Consider the following 19190-nt stretch of genomic DNA (forward strand, 5'->3'; position numbering starts at 1 on the left):
AATTGAATCTAGCTCTAAATGCCTAACTATTTGATTCAGCGGAGAGTAAAATATTTATTTATTTATTTAAAACTTGCTATACTGTTAAAACCGTCAGTGCAGAACTAAGCGATTTACAGACTAAGGACTCCTTTTATCAAGCAGCGGAAGAACCTTTCAATTCCTATGAGCAGTGGAGCATTTACCTTGCCAGCCCATAGTAAAAGGCTCTACCACTGATTAATAAAACGAGCAGAAGTAATAGGCGACTGGAAAATATTTGGAAATGCTAGTAGGACAGCAGCTGCACTGCAGAAATATTCATGTCTCATCTTAGTCCTCCATTCTTTTGTGGGGTAGGGGAGGAGAAACACCTATTGCTGTTCGATATTTTTGGGCAGGCTCACTCTGGCTAAATCACCTGTGCTCTGCACCTCCCTAGAGTCAGCTCTGGGGGTGAGGGGACAGAAGATTTCATTCAGCTCCTTAGTACTGTACATGAACCATGATTCCTTGAAGCGTTACAGACTTTTCTTTTCACCTCTGTTACATGGTTGAAGTTAACTGATTACCCTGCCAACATTGACAAATGCTATGATTTTTCCCCTCTCTGTTTGCTGTCTGAGCAAATCTCATCATCTGTTTACTTCTTCTCTGTATATTTGGGGTTTTAGATGTTAGCCATGGCCAGTTAGGTAGGATTTAAGTGTTTATTTTAAGTTTTCAGAGACACAATGATGTACTGCTGCAGAAGTGTTAGGCTAAGGATCTACAGAAGTATTAGACCTTCCAAATAACTGCAGCAGCAGAGTAGAGAAAATCACGTGTTCGCTGGCTAATATGGAATGGCTGTGGGTCCAGTTTTATTTATGTGAATAAATTTTGTCTCTATTACCTTCTGTAATCTACTGTACTTTTTGTTTGGATTTACCCCTGTGCAGCCATTTTCTGTTTTGTTGCTAACTTGTAAATAGTACAAGATCTATTAAAAATGTGGCTTTTTCTTTTGCACAATTTGATCCTTCAAAGCAATGTTGTGCCTACTGTATACTCGTATATGGGTAATAATTAATGGGCTGTTCTGCAAGGATTAACATAGCAGCAGTTCATGAGGAAGGGAGGCAGAGTAATTATATAAAATCACTTTCACATGTATAGGCCAAAGGTGGGCATGTATGGCTCTTGTAAATTTAGTACAGGAGTTAACTGTGTTGGGTCTGCTGGGAAACAGTGATCATAACATGATCAAATTTGAGCTGATACCGGAAGTGATGTCACAAAAGAAATCTACTGTAGAGGCATTTAATTTTCGAAAGGGCGCCTAGGTTAAAATGAGGAAAATGATTAAAAAGAAGCTAAAAGGATGCTATTTAAAAATACCATCTTTGAAGCCCAGACCAGATGTATTCCACGTAATAGCAAAGGTGGAAAGAAGAGGAAATGGTTAAAAGGTGAAGTGAAAGAGGCTATTGGAGCCAAAAAAATAAATCCTTTAAAAAATGGAAAAAGGATATGAATGAGGAAAATAAAAAGAGACACAAGCACTGGCAAGTTAGATGCAAAGCATTGATAAAGAAAGCTAAGAAAGAATATGAAGAGAAACTTGCAAAAGAGGCAAAAACTCATAACAATTTTTTTAGGTACATCAGAAGCAGAAAACTTGTGAGGGAATCCATGGGAAAGTTGGATGATCAAGGAGCAAAAAGAGTGCTCAGGGAGAATAAGGCCATAGGAGAGAGACTGAATGAATTATTTGCTTCGGTTTTTATGGTAGAAGATGTAAGAGATCTATCTGGACTGGAAATGGTTTTCAAGGGTGATGATGCAGAAGAACTGGAAGAAATCTCGGTGAATCTGGAAGATGAACTAAGCCAAATTGACAAGTAAAAAAGTGATAAATCACCTGAACTGGATGGTATACATCCCAGGGTATTAAAAGAACTCAAACACGAAATTGCTGACCTGCTGTTAGTGATCTGTAACCTTTTGCTAAAATCATCTGTAGTATCTGAAGATTGGAGGGTGGCCAATGTTACGCTGATTTTTTAAAAGGGTTCTAGGGGAGATCCGTGAAATTACAGACCGGTAAGCCTGACTTCAGTGCCGGGCAAAATGGTAGAAACAATTATCAAAAATAAAATTGTGGAACACGTAGACAAACATGATTTAATGAGACAGAGTCAGCATGGGTTCAGCTGAGGGAGATCTTGCCTCACCAATTTGCTTGACTTCTTTGAAGGTGTGAATAAACATATGGATAAAGGTGAGGCGGTTGATGTAGTGTATCTAGATTTTCAGAAAGCTTTTGCCAAAATTCCTCATGAGAGGCTGTAGAGAAAATGAAAGACTCACGGGATAGGTGGCGAAGTTCAGTTGTGAATTAGGAATTGGTTATTGGGTAGAAAAGAGAGGCCATTTTTCTTAATGGAGGAGAGAGTAAACAGTGGAGTACCGCAGGGATCTACAGTGTACTGGGACCAGTGCAATTTAACTTATTTATAAATGATCTGGAAATTGGAAAGAGAAGTGATTAAATTTGCCCATGACACCAAACTGTTCAATGTTGTTAAAATGCATGCAGATTATGAAAAACTGCAGGCAGACCTTAGGAGAGTGAAAGGCTGGGTGTCCAAGTGGCAGATAAAATTTAATGTAGACAAATGCAAAGTGATACACATTGGGAAGAACAACGGAAATCACAGTTACCAGATGCTAGAGTCCACCTTGGGGGTTAGCGCCCAAGAAAGGATCTGGGTGTCAATGTGCAGCGACAGACAAAAGAGTAAATAAGATGCTAGGAATTATTAAAAAAAGGGATGGTTAACAAGACTAAGAATGTTATAATGCATCTGTAGCGCTCCATTGTGCGACCTCACCTGGAGTATTGCATTCAATTCTGGTCTCCTTATCTCAAGAAGGTTCAAAGAAGAGGGAGCAAGATGATAAAGGGGATAGAATGCATCTCGTATGAGGAAAGTCTAAAAAGGTTAGGACTCCAGCTTGGAAAAGAGACGTCCGAGGGGAGATATGACTGAAGTCTATAAAATCCTGAGTGGAGTAGAACGGGTTCAAGTGGATCGATTTTTCACTCCGTCAAAAATTACAAAGACTAGGGGGACACGCGATGAAATTACAGGGAAATACTTTAAAAACAAATAGGAGGAAATATTTTTTCACTCAGAGAATAGTTAAGCTCTGGAACGCATTGCCAGAGGATGTGGTAAGAGTGGATGACATAGCTGGTTTTAAGAAAGGTGTGAACAATTTCTTGGAGGAAAAGTCCATAGTCTGTTATTGAGAAAGATATGTGGGAAGCCACTGCTTGCCCTGGATCAGTAGCATGTAATGTTGCCTCTCTTTGGGTTTTGGCCAGATACTAGTGACCTGGATTGGCCACCTGGGCTTTAAGGACCATTGGTATGACCCAGTAAGGCTATTCTTATGTTCTTATAAAGCCTCACAAAAACTTACTGCTGGAGGAGGGACTCTGAGGCTTTTTCCTCTCTTTTATTGCTTAATTTTCACTTTAGCTCTGTCTCTGCATTGTGGTATTGAGCATAATGAATATGGGTAAATTAACAGTTCCTGTCTAGTTTGCTTTTTTAAGACTTTGGAGAGTTTTGTTAGTAGATAGTTCTTATAGAATTATCCCATGTGTAAAAATACATACAATAGCAAAAATCATGTGTTTAGTGTAGGTGTATTCTAGGAGCAGAGCCGTAATTTACTTATATGTGTATTTTATAGAGTGAGTACAATTGCATGCTTTGCATGTGCAAACATTTACACCTGCTCTTAAGCAGGTGGGTTTGTTTTACCTATCAATCCAGCACTAACCACACCCTATGTAGGCTTGAAGCCTGCCAGCCTGTACACATAAATGGCATTATTTTCACACAGATATGCTTGTAAAATAACCCCAGGCAAACAAACAGTGGAGATGTCCAGAAACACAGGTGTGCCTGGTAATTAAAACACTCTGCTTTATTTATACGATGACTTGACACGCATGTGTTTCGGCCCAAACGTCCTGCCTCAGGAGTCTACAAATTAATTATTGCAGAACACAATGTACATTGCAGAATAAAATGTGTCTCAAAATGGAACTTCAGCATAAAAGGCACTTTTGGAGATGAAAAATACAGGTCCCTCTTTGGAGCTAAATCAGAGCCCGTATACACTCTGATTTAGCACCGAAGAGGTACGTGTATTTGCAATAAGTAATTTGTAGACTCCTGAGGCAGGCCGTATGGGCCGAAACACGTGCATGTTGAGTCATTGTATAAATAAAGCAGAATGTACTGATCTCCAGGGACCATAAGAGTCCAGGACCCTGGTATAACTGGCATAGCTTACTGAATGGTTGTAGTTCTTCGGGATGAAGGAGGGGACTAGGGGTATAAGATTTGTGGAATATGACTGATGATGGCGTCCTTATTTGCTTCATTATTTCTTGCTCAATATCTGTCTACGTATTGTTTGATTGTACCTTTACATATTGTGTGTTATCAATCATCATCAATAAAATAGTTTAACATAAATAAAGCAGAGTGCTTTAATTACCATGCACACCTGTGTTTCTGGACATCTTCACTGTTTGTTTGCCTATTATTGATGCACAAAGGTGATTCTTCTGGTTTTGTTTGCTGTAAAATAACCCTCACAGTTATTATATTTTCCTATAAACAAATATTACCGTCCTATTGACCACTCTTGTATAGTTCTGTCAGCTTCAATGACCTGTACATTCCTAAACTGTTAACTCCAATGACCTCCTTGTTTGTAACCTTAATTAATTGATGTGAACCGCCTAGAACTTCTTGGGTATGTTGGTATACAAAATAAAGTTATTATTATTATTATGTGCCTTTATAAAATAGGCCCAATAATAAGGCAACAAACAGTCTAAGGGTTCTGAGAGTGAAGACTCCATATAAAAAACACCTGAGTTAAACAAGCAATATCAATATAACCAATAATCATAAATATTAGTGATGTGGGTAACTTCAGTGTGGAGGATCAGGGAAAGGAGAATATCTCCGGCGCTTCACATTACAAAGCAAAGGCAACTAAGCCCCTGTCTGCACACCATCATCGGTTACCTCACGTGTGCATAAATCAAAATAAGTGATAAACCACAGTGAGTCTCTAATAATACACAGATGAAAATAAATAGCAGAAATCACTCTGAGAACTCCCCCCCCCCAGCCAACTCCTCTAAGAAAAGAAAAGAAAGCAGCCGACTTATCTTCAGAAGGTCTTCATAATACTTGCTGCAAAGGCGCAGGGACCAAAAATCCAATGCCCCGATGGTGTAGGGATCAGAAATCCAATGCCCCAATGGTGCAGGGACCAGAAATCCAATGCCCCGATGCCAGGTTCAATCAAGCCCGGTTTCGGGAACTTAGTGTCCCTTCATCAGGAACCCATAGATGAAAGATGGCGATAACATAACTTCGAGCCATCTTTCATCTATGGGTTCCTGGTGAAGGGACACTAAGTTCCCGAAACCGGGCTTGGTTGAACCTGGCATCGGGGCATTGGATTTCTGGTCCCTGCACCATTGGGGCATTGGATTTCTGGTCCCTGCACCATCGGGGCATTGGATTTCTGGTCCCTGCGCCTTTGCAGCAAGTATTATGAAGACCTTCTGAAGATAAGTCGGCTGCTTTATTTTCTTTTCTTAGAGGAGTTGGTTGGGGGGGGGGGGGTTTCTCAGAGTGATTTCTGCTATTTATTTACACCTGTGTATTATTAGAGACTCTGTGGTTTATCACTTATTTTGATTTATGCACACGTGAGGTAACCAATGATGGTGTGCAGACAGGGGCTTAGTTGCCTTTGCTTTGTAATGTGAAGCGCCGGAGATATTCTCCTTTCGCTGATCCTCCACACTGAGGTTACCCACATCACTAATATTTATGATTATTGGTTATATTGATATTGCTTGTTTAACTCAGATGTTTTTATATGCAGTCCTCACTCTCAGAGCCCTTAGACTGTTTGTTGCCTTATTATTGGGTCTTTTGAAGTTTCTGTGGCAGCTTTTTCTTTGGAGTTATATAGTGTTTATAAAATAGGCTTCATATGGGCACATTTTTGCCCTCTTAATCATAAGAACATAAGAACATAAGCAATGCCTCTGCTGGGTCAGACCTGAGGTCCATCATGCCCAGCAGTCCGCTCACGCGGCGGCCCAACAGGTCCAGGACCTGTGCAGTAATCCTCTATTTATACCCCTCTATCCCCTTTTCCAGCAGGAAATTGTCCAATCCTTTCTTAAACCCCTGTACTGTACTCTGCCCTATTACTCCCTCTGGAAGCGCATTCCAGGTGTCCACCACTCGTTGGGTAAAGAAGAACTTCCTAGCATTCGTTTTAAATCTGTCCCCTTTCAACTTTTCCAAGTGTCCTCTTGTTCTTTTATTTTTCGAAAGTTTGAAGAATCTGTCCTTCTCTACTCTCTCTATGCCCTTCATGATCTTATAAGTCTCTATCATATCCCCTCTAAGTCTCCTCTTCTCCAGGGAAAAGAGACCCAGTTTCTCCAATCTCTCAGCGTATGAGAGGTTTTCCATCCCTTTTATCAAGCGTGTCGCTCTCCTCTGAACCCTCTCGAGTAACGCCATATCCTTCCTAAGGTACGGAGACCAATATTGGACGCAGTATTCCAGATGCGGGCGCACCATCGCCCGATACAATGGCAGGATAACTTCTTTTGTCCTTGTTGTAATACCCTTCTTGATTATGCCTAGCATTCTATTTGCTTTCTTAGCGGCTGTTGCGCACTGTGCCGTCGGCTTCATTGTCATGTCCACCATTACCCCCAAGTCCCTTTCTTGGTTGCTCTCATTCAATAATATCCCTCCCATCGTATAGTTGTACCTCGGGTTTCTGTTTCCAACATGCAATACTTTACATTTCTCAACGTTGAACTTCATCTGCCATCTCGCCGCCCATTCCCCCAATTTGTTCAAGTCCCTTTGCAATTCTTCGCATTCCTCTTTAGTCCCAGCTCCACTAAATAGTTTTGTATCGTCCGCAAATTTTATTATCTCACACTTCGTGCCTGTTTCTAGATCATTTATGAATATATTAAATAGCAGCGGCCCGAGCACTGAGCCCTGCGGAACACCACTCGTGACCCCCATCCAGTCCGAGTAGTGGCCCTTCACCCCTACCCTCTGTTTCCTACCCGCCAACCAGTTCCTGATCCATCTATGTACGTCTCCGTCCACTCCATGGTTCTTCAGTTTCCGGAGTAGACGTTCGTGAGGCACCTTGTCAAAGGCTTTTTGGAAATCAAGGTATATGATGTCTATGGGGTCTCCTCTGTCCATCCGTTTGTTAATTCCTTCGAAGAAGTGCAATAAGTTCGTTAGGCACGATCTCCCCCTGCAGAAACCATGTTGGGTTGTTTTCAAAAGTTCGTTTCTTTCCAGATGTTCATCGATGTGTTCTTTAATCAGTGCTTCCGTCAGTTTCCCCGGAACCGAAGTCAAACTCACTGGGACCAGTTATAAAATTATCCTTATAGTGTTCATTTGAATAAAATTTTGCTCAGGAAAATATTATGTATGCAATTATGGCCCCACTTTTATCAAACCATGTTAGGATTTTTTATCGCCAGCCATTGCAGTGAAAGCTCCAATGCTCATAGGAATTCTATGAGCATCATAGCTTTTACCACAGTGGTCTGTGATACAAAACCCTTACTTGATAAAAGGGGGCCTATATTCCCTGTGAAGGCGACAAATTTGGCATATGGCAGTTTGAATGTAAAAATGCAAAATAGTCTGTGTTATTTGTACATAACATACATTGTCTTGAGCTTTATTTCATGAAGCATCATTTGCAAATTTTTCATTCAATAATATATCAGCTTCCATGCAATGTAAGCTTAGGAACACTTGTTACTTCTTCTGTAAACCAAGAGTTAGGTCTTGAAATCTTGTTCATATCGTGGCATTTAATTTTTATATCTGTAAAATAATTACCTCAGTTGGTCATTGACATCTTGGAAGTTCTGACAGGCAAAGATTAATGCTGGACTGGAATTTACTGGAAGGGCCAGGCGATTATTGAGGTACATGTCATCCAGCCAAAAATTATGAACCTAAACAAAGAAAAAAATATTATGTTATAGTAGGCGAGGAAAGGCAGAACCCCCTCAAATGCAATGACCAATATTTACCTAATAGTGAAATTTGAACACTAAATTGGAGGTAAAACTTACTTTGAAGTTTAATTGCACACTTCTCCCTCCGTATTCACTGTGATAGGGGATTAATAGACCCGCAAATACAGAAAAACCGTGAATAATTTTTTCATATGTTATTCGCTGTTTTCTATTAAAAACCATCGTGAATATGGTGAAACCGCGAATAACATGGTGGAAGACCTGGCCTGTTCCTGAAGGAGAGGTAAAACAAGGTGAAGAAAATGCTGGGAATCAGCAATTTTCTCTGTAAATGCTTGGAATCAGCGATTTCTCTAAGCAAACTGACGTAATTTGGGAGGGGGGGGAGGAGCCAGCAAGCTAAAAACCGAGAATATGGAGGAAGAAATGTAGATGTGTGTGGACAGATGGACTAACAGATAGATAGACAGACTCATGGTGAGGGCCTATTCTGTCTTGGTGCCTGGACACCCAGATGCTATTATACTAATGTAACCCAGTATCACAAGGCCTAAAATCTAGGCACCTACCATTACACTAGCCATAGACCTGGTGTAACAGTGGGTACTTAAATGCAGCAAGGGAGCACATAATTTACAGTATTCTGTAAGTGGCGTACCTAACAGGTAGTGCCATCCATGACCCTCCCAGTGGTACATATAATAGGCACCATCACCCATGCTCCTTCTATGCTCCACCCAATGTTTCACATAACAGGCAGCACTACCCATGCCTCTCCCATGCCCCTCCCATGCTCCTCCATTTGAATGCCCCTATGAAGTTACACATAAGCCATTTACGGACACCCTTATACTATAGCACTTAGTTGTTTTGCTGACACTTATATAACTATACACCTAGCTGTACTGTACATTTATGGGTACAAATGATGCTGAAATATGGGTGCCCAATTATAGAATTACCTCCTTCATACAGAAGAATTGAGAAACGTACTTACCCAGTTTGCTGTCTTTTCTCTTCTTTCTTCAAGATTTTTCTGTATGGATTCTCCTATTCCTCCAGGGGCTGCAAACTTTTCCACCACAGCTTTGCTTTTCATGTATTGTTCTTCAGTTACTAAATGTTTCATACAACGTAGGAACATATCCATAGTTTGTCGCAATGGAGGAACTGGAAGCTTGGGTAAATCCTAATTATAAACAGATTGAATGATGTAAAGCCATTAATGGGGATCAACATGTTGTATATAAAATTTTATTTTCTTTATACTTTTTTTTTCTAATTCTTTTGCTTTAATACTCATATATAATTTTAAGAATCTCTGCACTGACTCACTTATACGTTGTGTTATCGCTTGATAGTACATCCTTTCCAGCTTTCTTCTTCATTTATTTATTTTCAAAATTTATACCCTGCCTGTAAGTTGAGAAGCTTACAAATAAAAAAAATACATAAAATTCAATCAGAAAAATCAAATCAATATACAATTAACAATATAAAACAACAACCTCCCCTCCCCCTGAAAAAAGTCTGGGCTATGAGAAAGCTTTCGATCTGCTATAAAACAAGTTTCTACACATCAACATAAGGCCTGCAAAAAAAAAAAAAAAAAGTGTCTTCAAGATTTTCTTAAATTGCCAAATTTTAGAATGAAATCTAACATGTCCAAGAAGTCAATTCCTGAGCAATGATATCTAATTTTCATTTTTGTATTTCATGTTTGTATTTCATCCAACTAACCTCCTCTTTTACGAAACTGCGATAGCAGTTTTTAGCGCGGGGAGCCACGCTGAATGGCCCGCGCTGCTCCCGTTGCTCATAGGAACTCAATGAGCATCGGGAGCAGCGCAGGCCATTCAGCATGGCTCCCTGCGCTAGAAACTGCTAGCGCAGTTTTGTAACAGGAGGCCTAAATGTTTCCTGCCAGTATGGGGTTTGCGCCAAAAGATATATGAGAAGAGACTGGAAGATCTGAATATCTATACTCTCTAGAGGAGAAGAGGGACAGGGGAGATAAAGACATTTAAATACTTGAAAGGTATTAATATAGAAACAAATCTTTTCTAGAGAAGAGAAAATGGTAAAACTAAAGGGAATGAATTAAGGTTGTGGGGTGGCAGACTAAAGAGTAATGTTAGGAAATTATTTTCCACAGAGAGGGTGATGGATGCCTGGAATATCTTCCCAAGGAAGGTGGTAGAGATGAAAACAGTGACATAATTCAAAAAAGAATGAGATGAACACAGAGGATTTCTAATTAGAAAATGAATGGTATAAATTATAAAACAAACTAAGGTCCCCTTTTATCAAGCCATGGTAGAGTGTTTTAGTGCTGGCCAGCAAGGTAAATGCTCCGACACTCATAGGAATCGAATGAGCGTCAGAGCATTTACCTTGCTGGTCATCGCTAAAACGCTCTACCACAGCTTGATATAAGGGAGCCTAAGGCTGGTTCTGGGCAGTCTCGCATGGTCTGTGTTCTGTATATGACGGAACAGGGGGTGGGGGCTTTGGTGGAAGCTCCAGTGACAGGATGGATAGGATAGACTGGAGTGAGCGTCAACGGTAACTCCAGTAGTGGAAACCTGAAGACAGTACTGAGTGGACTTCTATTGTCTATGGCCCAGAAATATAAAGAAAAAAGACAATTTAACCACGAATGTATAATGCATATCTTTGGTTATCATTGCAGTGAACTGTGGTGTATGGTAGCGTCTCTTTTCCTGTACTGAGAAATGTCATAATGGGAGCAAACTTATTTGGTTGTGAAATTACTTGATATACTGCATTATAACATTAAACATTTGTGCCTCAGACTCTGTTGGACCTACCGGTATGTCTTTTATTATCTTCCCTGCTAATGTATTCTCTTTGCATCTTTTACATAGCATTACTTTATGGCCCTGCAGACCATGATAACATGCTTCCTTTTCTAAGAATGCATCTTTCATAATGAAAACCACAAGGCATCCATCTTCCATTGCATGTTCTCCCCCTTCCTGATTATCTGCCTGTGCAGTATATTTCAGAGTGTTAGGCAAACATATGCAAAGGTCATGGCTATTATCTTTCATTGTCTCTCTTGTTCTTTTACTTGTGAATGGATTAGGCCTTGCATGAACAAATTTCAGCATGATTGAAACATTAAAAACAGAGCCTACATACATTTTCATTAGATATTGAATTTGCCCCTATTCCCCATCCCCGCGGTTAACCGCGGGAAACTATCCCCATGTCATTCTTTAAGGAGCGAGGGAAGAATCAGAGTATGAGTGGTCACAGCCACTGACCCTCAAGCCTTGCATTGAAGAATGCTAGTATTGAAGGACTGAGGTTGAGATAGACATTATAGAATGACACTTGGTGGTTTCCCACGGTTATGCGTGGGGACAGGGACAAGTTCTGTCCCCATGTCATTCTCTGTCCTGGCTGTTTGTTCGGCATATGCTTGAGAATATTGAAAGTATCACTTTAACACCCTAATCCCCCGAATGGAACATATTGATATGTATTGATGATATTTTTAGGGAATGATTTTTAGGCTGTGGTACTCGCAATGCTTTTGGGTACTCTTAGAACTCATAAATTATAAGCTGTTTTCCAAAGGAAAACATACTGGTAGTTTCCTCTTAAAAATTGGCTATAATGTTTGCATCACCTAAGTGGTTAACTCCCCCATATATAAATAAAGTTGAAGTGAGATTAAACCCCTCTTTTACAAAGCTGCGTTATGGGCTTCGGGGCCATTACCGCGGCTTTGTAGAAGAGGGGATAAATCAGTATAAGGTAGTGGTCTCAAACTCAAAACCTTTGCAGGGCCACATTTTGGATTTGTAGTACTTGGAGGGCCTCAGAATAAATAGTTAATGTCTTATTAAAGAAATGACAATTTTGCATGAGGTAAAACTTTTTATAGTTTATAAATCTTTCCTTTCGGCTAAGTCTTAATCTATAATAATAAAATGCTAGCTGCGCATGCGCACTCTCGCTGCGTGTTCCCTGAGATCTGATCTGTCTCGCTGTGCTGGCGAGAGTGCGCATGCGCGTACTACGTCACCAGCCGATGATTGCCTCCACAAGCCAGGACTGGGGCACAAAGAGCGCCTCCTGCCCCCCCTCTCCAGGACGAATCGAGAAATGGAGCAGGGCCACCCTCCGCGACAGACCAGAGGAGTCCGAGTCCTTTGCCGCCCCCCCCTTCCCTTCCCGCGGACCCGACTACGAACCTGGTGATTCAAGCAGTGTGTGCAGCAGTCTTCACACGCTGCTTCGGGCCCTTCTACTGCCCTGATTTGCTCTGCCGTGTCTCTGATGATGTCATCAGGGACGTGCCAGAGTAAATCAGGGCAGTAGAAGGACCCGAAGCAGCGTGTGAAGACTGCTGTACACACTGCTGGAATCACCAGGTTCATAGTCGGGCCCGCGGGAAGTGAAGGGGGGGGGGGGGCGGCAAGGACTCTCTATCCGAGTAAAGAACAAATGGCAGAGACCGGGCCTGTACTAACTCCCATGGACAGGAAGAGCAGAAAGAGCTGCTGATGGACAGGGGGGAAAAAGGAAGGGAGGCCTACTGCTGGACAGGGGGAGCAGGAAGAGGTGCTAATGGACAGGGGGGAAAAAGGAAGGGAGGCCTACTGCTGGACAGGGGGAGCAGGAAGAGGTGCTGATGGACAGGGGGGGAAGGAAGGGAGGCCTACTGCTGGACAGGAGGAGCAGGAAGAGGTGCTGATGGACAGGGGGGGGAAATGAAGGGAAGCCTACTGCTGGACAGGGGGAGCAGGAAGAGGTGCTGATGGACAGGGGGGGGAAAGGAAGGGAGGCCTACTGCTGGACAGGGGGAGCAGGAAGAGGTGCTGATGGCAGGGGGGGTAAAACAAAGGGAGAAGGGCTGCTGCTGGATAAGGGGAGCAGTGAAGGGGTGGTGGTAGACACAGGGGAGGTAAAAAGAAGGGAGAATGGACAGGAAAAAGCGGCTAAGGAGACAGAGAGAGAAAGAAATAAAGACAGACACACACATATATTCTAGCACCCATTAATGTAGGGCTATAAAGCTAGTAGTAATAATAATATTGTAATTTATAGCTAAATAGACATATGATCAAGAAACTGTTTTATTTTACTTTTGTGATTATGATAAACAAAGCGAGGGCCTCAAAATAGTACCTGGCGGACCGCATGTGGCCTCTGGGCCGTAAGTTTGAGACCACTGGTATAAAGATACGCATTTGAGTAGCAGTCAGTGAGGATAGTAAGTAAACCACAGGCTGTATACTGTACAGTACTTGCATGTAAATAGTTGTCACTGAGGGCTGCTTAAGAATTGATATAAAATAAAAAGCAAGTTATAAGAGGTGTTAGGATTATGGATACTTCCATGTGTAGCAGGGCCATTACAATCTGAGGCCTATAATTGCCACTAATATAGTAGTGAGGCTGTAATTTTTATTTTTGGTGGTGGAAATATATATATAACAAAGATGTAATTGTAGGCACATAAACACCTCCATTAATCCCTAGTGTTAAGACCTGCCAAAATGTGCAGTTTTTAAAGATCTGTACATATCTCTGAGCTAATGCAAACACAAATGCATTTTTTTTAAACATAAGAACATAAGAATAGCCTTATTGGATCAGCCCAATGGTCCATCTAGCCCTGTATCCCGTCTTATCGGAAGTCAATCCAAGTCACAAGTACCTGGCAAAAAACCAAATAATAGCAGCTTTCCATGCCACTGATCCAGGGCAAGCATGTCTGTCTCAACCACAGTTTATGGACTTTTTCTCCAGGAACTTGTCCATAGACATATATCCCTTGCATAATATGAGTATAAAGGTATAGATTTTTGATCTCCCCAAGTCATGTCTAAGCCATGCCCCTTCAAATCTGTGCACTGTATGAATTTCAACTCATAAATAGAAGCTTTCTGAATTAATCATATGTATGAAATGTAAGCATGTAAATATGGAGATGCTTTCAAAATAATTATTACCTGTGGTAGGTGTTTCTACCATGGGCCGGCAAGGTAAATGCTCTAACGCTCATTGAATTTCTATGAGCGTCAGAGCATTTACCTTGGCAGCCTGGGGTAGAAACCTCTACTGCGGATTTGTAAAAGGAGCCCAAAGGTTTTAATTTACAATCACATTAATAAAAACCATAGCATCCCCCCCCCCTTAATCTTTTTGAAACCTCACCCAGGCTGTTTGAAAAGCATGCTAAATTACTGCAAACTTTGTTCTTATTATGGTCTGGGCTTTGAAAACAAAATGTATTCAAAGTGTTTCTGCCTTCCTGAACTAAAAACACCCGTGAGAATATGTTTTCTTTTCACTATGGAAAAAAGGTTTTGGACTGTGAAAGCCAGCACATATTTTAAGTGTGCTGAGGAGGGCAACTTTCAATCAGGTTTTCAAAATTGCCCTCCTAACATATTAAAATCAATTTAGGAATATACATTGTAAGCAGTCAGCTGTTTCATGTGTTGCTTGATTATACTACTACGAAGCTAACATTAAAATGAGGCACATAGGACATTGTGCTATAAACAGCACCTAGCGTCTTCTAACTTGTAGGCACTGCTTCGTGCAATTGTCAATTAACCACTGGGCGTCCTTTATAGAATCATGCCTAGCGGTGCCTAGGTGTGCTTAGGCATCTCTAGGTATCTTTGTGGTAGGTGCCAGTGAGGAAGGGCTGAGGCTCACTAGTTGAGTTGCTGCCTCTGCAGTGAGATCAAATCCTGGTACTGCTCCTTGTGACCCTGGGCAAGTCGCTTAATCCTCCAATGCCCATCACTTTGAATGCCAGCTTTGAAATGCCAAAGCAACAAAAAGGTGACATACAAGACCCCATTCCCTTTCCCTATATAGGCCAGGGTCTCCATGGCTTAAGTCACTTGCCCCTAACTACAACATCTAGCAACACCAAAGACAACCATGCTTACTCACTGCACCTAACCAAGCCTACTTTTCAGGTAGGCATTGGAGGGCACTAGACATGGCGTGGATATCTACGCCCAACCCAAATTGATAAAATAATGTTTTTCTTAAATTGTTTTTTTAATGGTGTGGTTAATTACCACATCCTTAAAACCAATGAAAACCTATAATTAATTATTTAATTTTCCTATCTAGTCTCTCCTTGGAATTTAATGGATTACCCTGTTGAATTAGAGGGGCATAATCAAAAGGGACGTCTAAGTCCATTTATGTCCATCTCGCAAGTCGTCCAAAGTTAAAAAGAGCCTAAGAGACATTTTCGAAAGATACATCCAACTTATTTTTACTTTTGAAAATCATCTAATTATACGTCCTGCTGATCTGATCATCCAAGCTGCTAAATCGTCCATCTTTATACCAGATCTCTGTCCAACTTTCCGTCCAAGTCCAAAACGCCTAGAACAAGCTCTGTTGGATGTGGGAGGGGTCTGCAATGTGATGAACTGCACACCCAGACATGTCACCTAAATAGTGGGGTACCTTAAAGGGCACTGCTGTGAACTTCATAAAAAGGGTGCCATGGCTTCTCCTCACTACAGCTTCCTTATATGTGACGGTGTGCCCCCAAACCTTCTCCAGAATCCCCTAGACCCACTTATCTACCACCCCAATAGCCCTTATGGCTGCAGGAGCCACTTATATGCCAGTAAAAAAGAGTTTTGGGGTGTATAAGGGAGTCCACTAGTTTAAGTATCAATGCAGTGATTACAGGGGCTTATGGGCATGGGTCCTCCTCTCTATGGGTCCAAAACCCACCCCCAAGATGACTTAAGCTGCCTCTGGGCTGGACGACTAGGCTTTCCTATGCCAGGCGGCCAGGTGATGATGGTCTGGAGGCTGAAATTTAAAGTTGTGAATAAAATTTTTATGGGGGTGCGAGGTGGGGGGGTTTGGTGATCACTGGGGTAGTGTGTGGGGGTCTGTGTTATGTGTTTTCAGTGCTTATCTGGTGAGTTTAGGTGGGTGTTTGTGACTTAGACCCTGTTTTACATGGCATGCCATATATCTGGACATATGAGTATATAAACGCACTGATCAAAAATCAATAATTTTTCACTCCGAAATATGCCTTTAGATTTTAGAACAATACTCTCTGGAGAGAAGAAGGGTAGTTCTTGTATTTGTAATGTCTTACAAATCCTCCAGGAAGCCTGATAAATCAAGGTTCCATACGGGAACAACACAATCCATTCCCTCCTCAGCCTGATTCGCCAATCTAGAAAATGTATATATATTACAACAATGTGGGACATAGTTATCAACATGAGCTACTGTTGAGATGTGTTATTTTAGAAGTAACTCAAGTACTTTTAGCTCAGATTCCATTTTATGCAATGGATCTAGTTACTAATAACCAGGGCTTTATTGAGGGAGTACTTAGGGGTACTGAGTACCCTTTTCCATTGCTTGATAAAAATGACCCATGGTCCCCAAGTATTAATAGAAGAGCTCAGGTTCTGCACATTCAGTGCTGCCTTTTCGTGAATTTTGGCTACTGTGGGGTAGGTCCTTCAGTGATCATCCCATTCCTGAAGAATGGCCTGGTATTTGAGTACCAGCACCTTTTATGCTAGAAAAAAAATGCACTGCTAATAACTGAGGTTAACAATACAATAACATGTCGTAATGTTAACCCACATTGATACCCCTCCACATAGGCAGCAGAACACTTTTTTGCTTGAGAGGCCCAAAAGCTCCACCCTAGCCCCAGCAGGATTCTGGGCACGACCTCTCCAGCTGCTTATCCCCTTTCTACCTTTCCCAGTCACTGTAATTTTAAATCTTTGGGCAGCCACAGTGCAATGTCAATGAGCAGGCCTACCTCGAAAGTCTTCATTCAGCAACGATTTCCTGTTCCCACATAGGCAGGACACTGCAGAATGAAGGGTTCCAGGGCAGGCCTTCTCATTGACGTTGCACGGCGGCTACCCAAAGATCTAAAATTACAGTGGTTGGAAGCAGGTAGGTGTGGGAGTAGAGCCATAACTGATCACCATTCCGACACCTATACCCTCCCCACTCCTTGGTCACAGTAATAATCTCTGAAATAGCAATAGCCAGTGTCTTGGAAATAAACTTTCTAACCTGTAGAAAGTAAACAAGTCATAAAAACATAAGAAGTGCCTTCGCCGAATCAGACCATAGGTCCATCAAGTCCAGCGACCCACACACGCGGAGGCTAAGCTAGGTGTTCCCTGATGAAGACCCTGTTTTTCCGTATCCCTCAATGTGATTTGCAAGAAGGTGTACATTCAACTTGCCCTTGAATCCCAGAATGGTTGTCTCCGTCACAACCTACTCCAGGAGAGCATTCCAAGCGTCCACCACTCGTTGTGTGAAACTGAACTTCCTGACATTAGTCCTGGACCTGTTGCCCCTCAATTTCAGTCCATGACCTCTTGTCCGAGTCACTTTTGACAACGTGAATAACGGTGTTTCTTGCTCTATTTTGTCGAATCCTTTTATTATCTTAAAAGTCTCTATCATATCCCCTCGCAGTCTTCTCTTCCCCAGGGTGAACAAGCCCAGTTTTCCGAGGCGTTCTTTGTAGCTCAAATTCTCCATACCCTTTACTAGTTTCGTGGCTCGCCTCTGAACCCTCTCCAGCAGGGTTATATCCTTCTTTAGGAAGGGAGACCAGTGTTGGATACAGTACTCCAAGTGTGGTCTGACCATTGCTCTGTAAAGCGGCATTATGACGTCCGCCGATCTACTTGCGATTCCCTTCTTTATCATGCCCAACATCCTGTTTGCTTTCTTTGCCGCCACCGCGCATTGAGCCGACGGCTTCAGGGTCCTGTCTATCAGTACTCCCAGGTCCCTTTCTTGCTCGCTCTTGGCCAATGTCACACCTAACATTTTATATTCATGTTCCTTATTTTTCCTGCCCAGGTGCATCACTTTGCATTTTTCTACATTAAACTTCATCTGCCACTTTTCCGCCCACTTCTCTAGCTGGTTTAAATCTCTCTGGAGTTCTTCGCTGTCCATGTGTGACCCAACTGTCCGACATAGTTTAGTGTCATCTGCAAACTTGATTACATTACTTGTTGTATCCTCTTCCAGGTCATTTATGAAGATATTGAATAAGATGGGCCCAAGAACCAAGCGAGGATATTAAGAAGCTGAAAGTTTTTTGCTCATATAGAATTCTCCAGGTTTCCAACTTGAAATGCATATTCTTTATTACTGGAAGCCCCAAATGCCTGAAAAGCTTTAACGTGTGGCTTCACTAGCAAACAATCCTTTGCACTACATCAATCTCTTGGAACTTCAGATTGAAATATATCTAAAGCTACGATTTTTAATACAATGGCCATTTTGAAAACATATTTAAGCATATTGGCTGCTGACTTTATCTAAAAAAAAATAATGTGCAGAATATTCTATTCCTTGCCACAGAATCTATTTCCAAGCAGCCATAGGAAATTGAATAGTTGCAGACAAACTGTATCAATCATCTTATTTTATATGAAAAAGAATATGCTTACCTCCTCCTCTTCCTTGGAACTTTTGCGTCCTGCCTTCTCCAGTTTGGGTTTCTCTAATATCGGCATCCTTAAATTTCATATGCCAGGTATGCTAAGATCAGAGCTTCAAGTCGCTATGGGGCACTTGCACATTCACTGTCTTTTTACTATGCAAATATGAAAAATTATAAGCCATTAATATTTGTAATAGAATTTCAGCTGCTACATATAATCATAACTCATGTTTATAGTTCAAGTCTTTCCAAACCTGTCCTGGTGGCCTCACAGCTAGTCAGGTTTTCAGAATACTCACAGTGAATACACCAGAGATAACTTTGCATATATTAGGAATCAGCATAAGAGTGTATAGTTACAAGAAATTAAAAACCAGCAACAGAGTTTACATACAAGGTGCTGCTGAAAAGTTCTCAGCCCAACCATGAAGAGAATGATGTGGAGCCACGGAAACTTACAAGTTATTCCACACTTTTCTCGACACCGTTCATTTCAATGAGGCAATTTCATCTAGCAAATGGGCAGAAGTATAGAGAAACCAAGCCATGGTGACATTACCGATGAAGTTGACTCTTACGCATTGTTAG

General features: G+C 41.5%; 1 protein-coding gene across 1 annotated transcript in view; it reads right to left on the reverse strand.

Moving 5' to 3' along the window:
* CHAT (choline O-acetyltransferase) overlaps positions 1–19190 on the reverse strand; it is a 153542-nt gene that overhangs the window by 91954 nt on the left and 42398 nt on the right. The window contains exons 2-4 of the mRNA XM_033943571.1: positions 18610–18755; positions 9117–9308; positions 7977–8095 (exon numbers count right to left, since the gene is read on the reverse strand). Of these exons, the coding sequence (XP_033799462.1) occupies positions 7977–8095; positions 9117–9308; positions 18610–18675 (377 nt within the window). The 5' untranslated portion in view covers positions 18676–18755. The remainder of the gene's footprint in view (positions 1–7976; positions 8096–9116; positions 9309–18609; positions 18756–19190) is intronic.

Source organism: Geotrypetes seraphini, chromosome 4, assembly GCF_902459505.1.
Source record: "Geotrypetes seraphini chromosome 4, aGeoSer1.1, whole genome shotgun sequence".
NCBI lineage: Eukaryota > Metazoa > Chordata > Amphibia > Gymnophiona > Dermophiidae > Geotrypetes > Geotrypetes seraphini.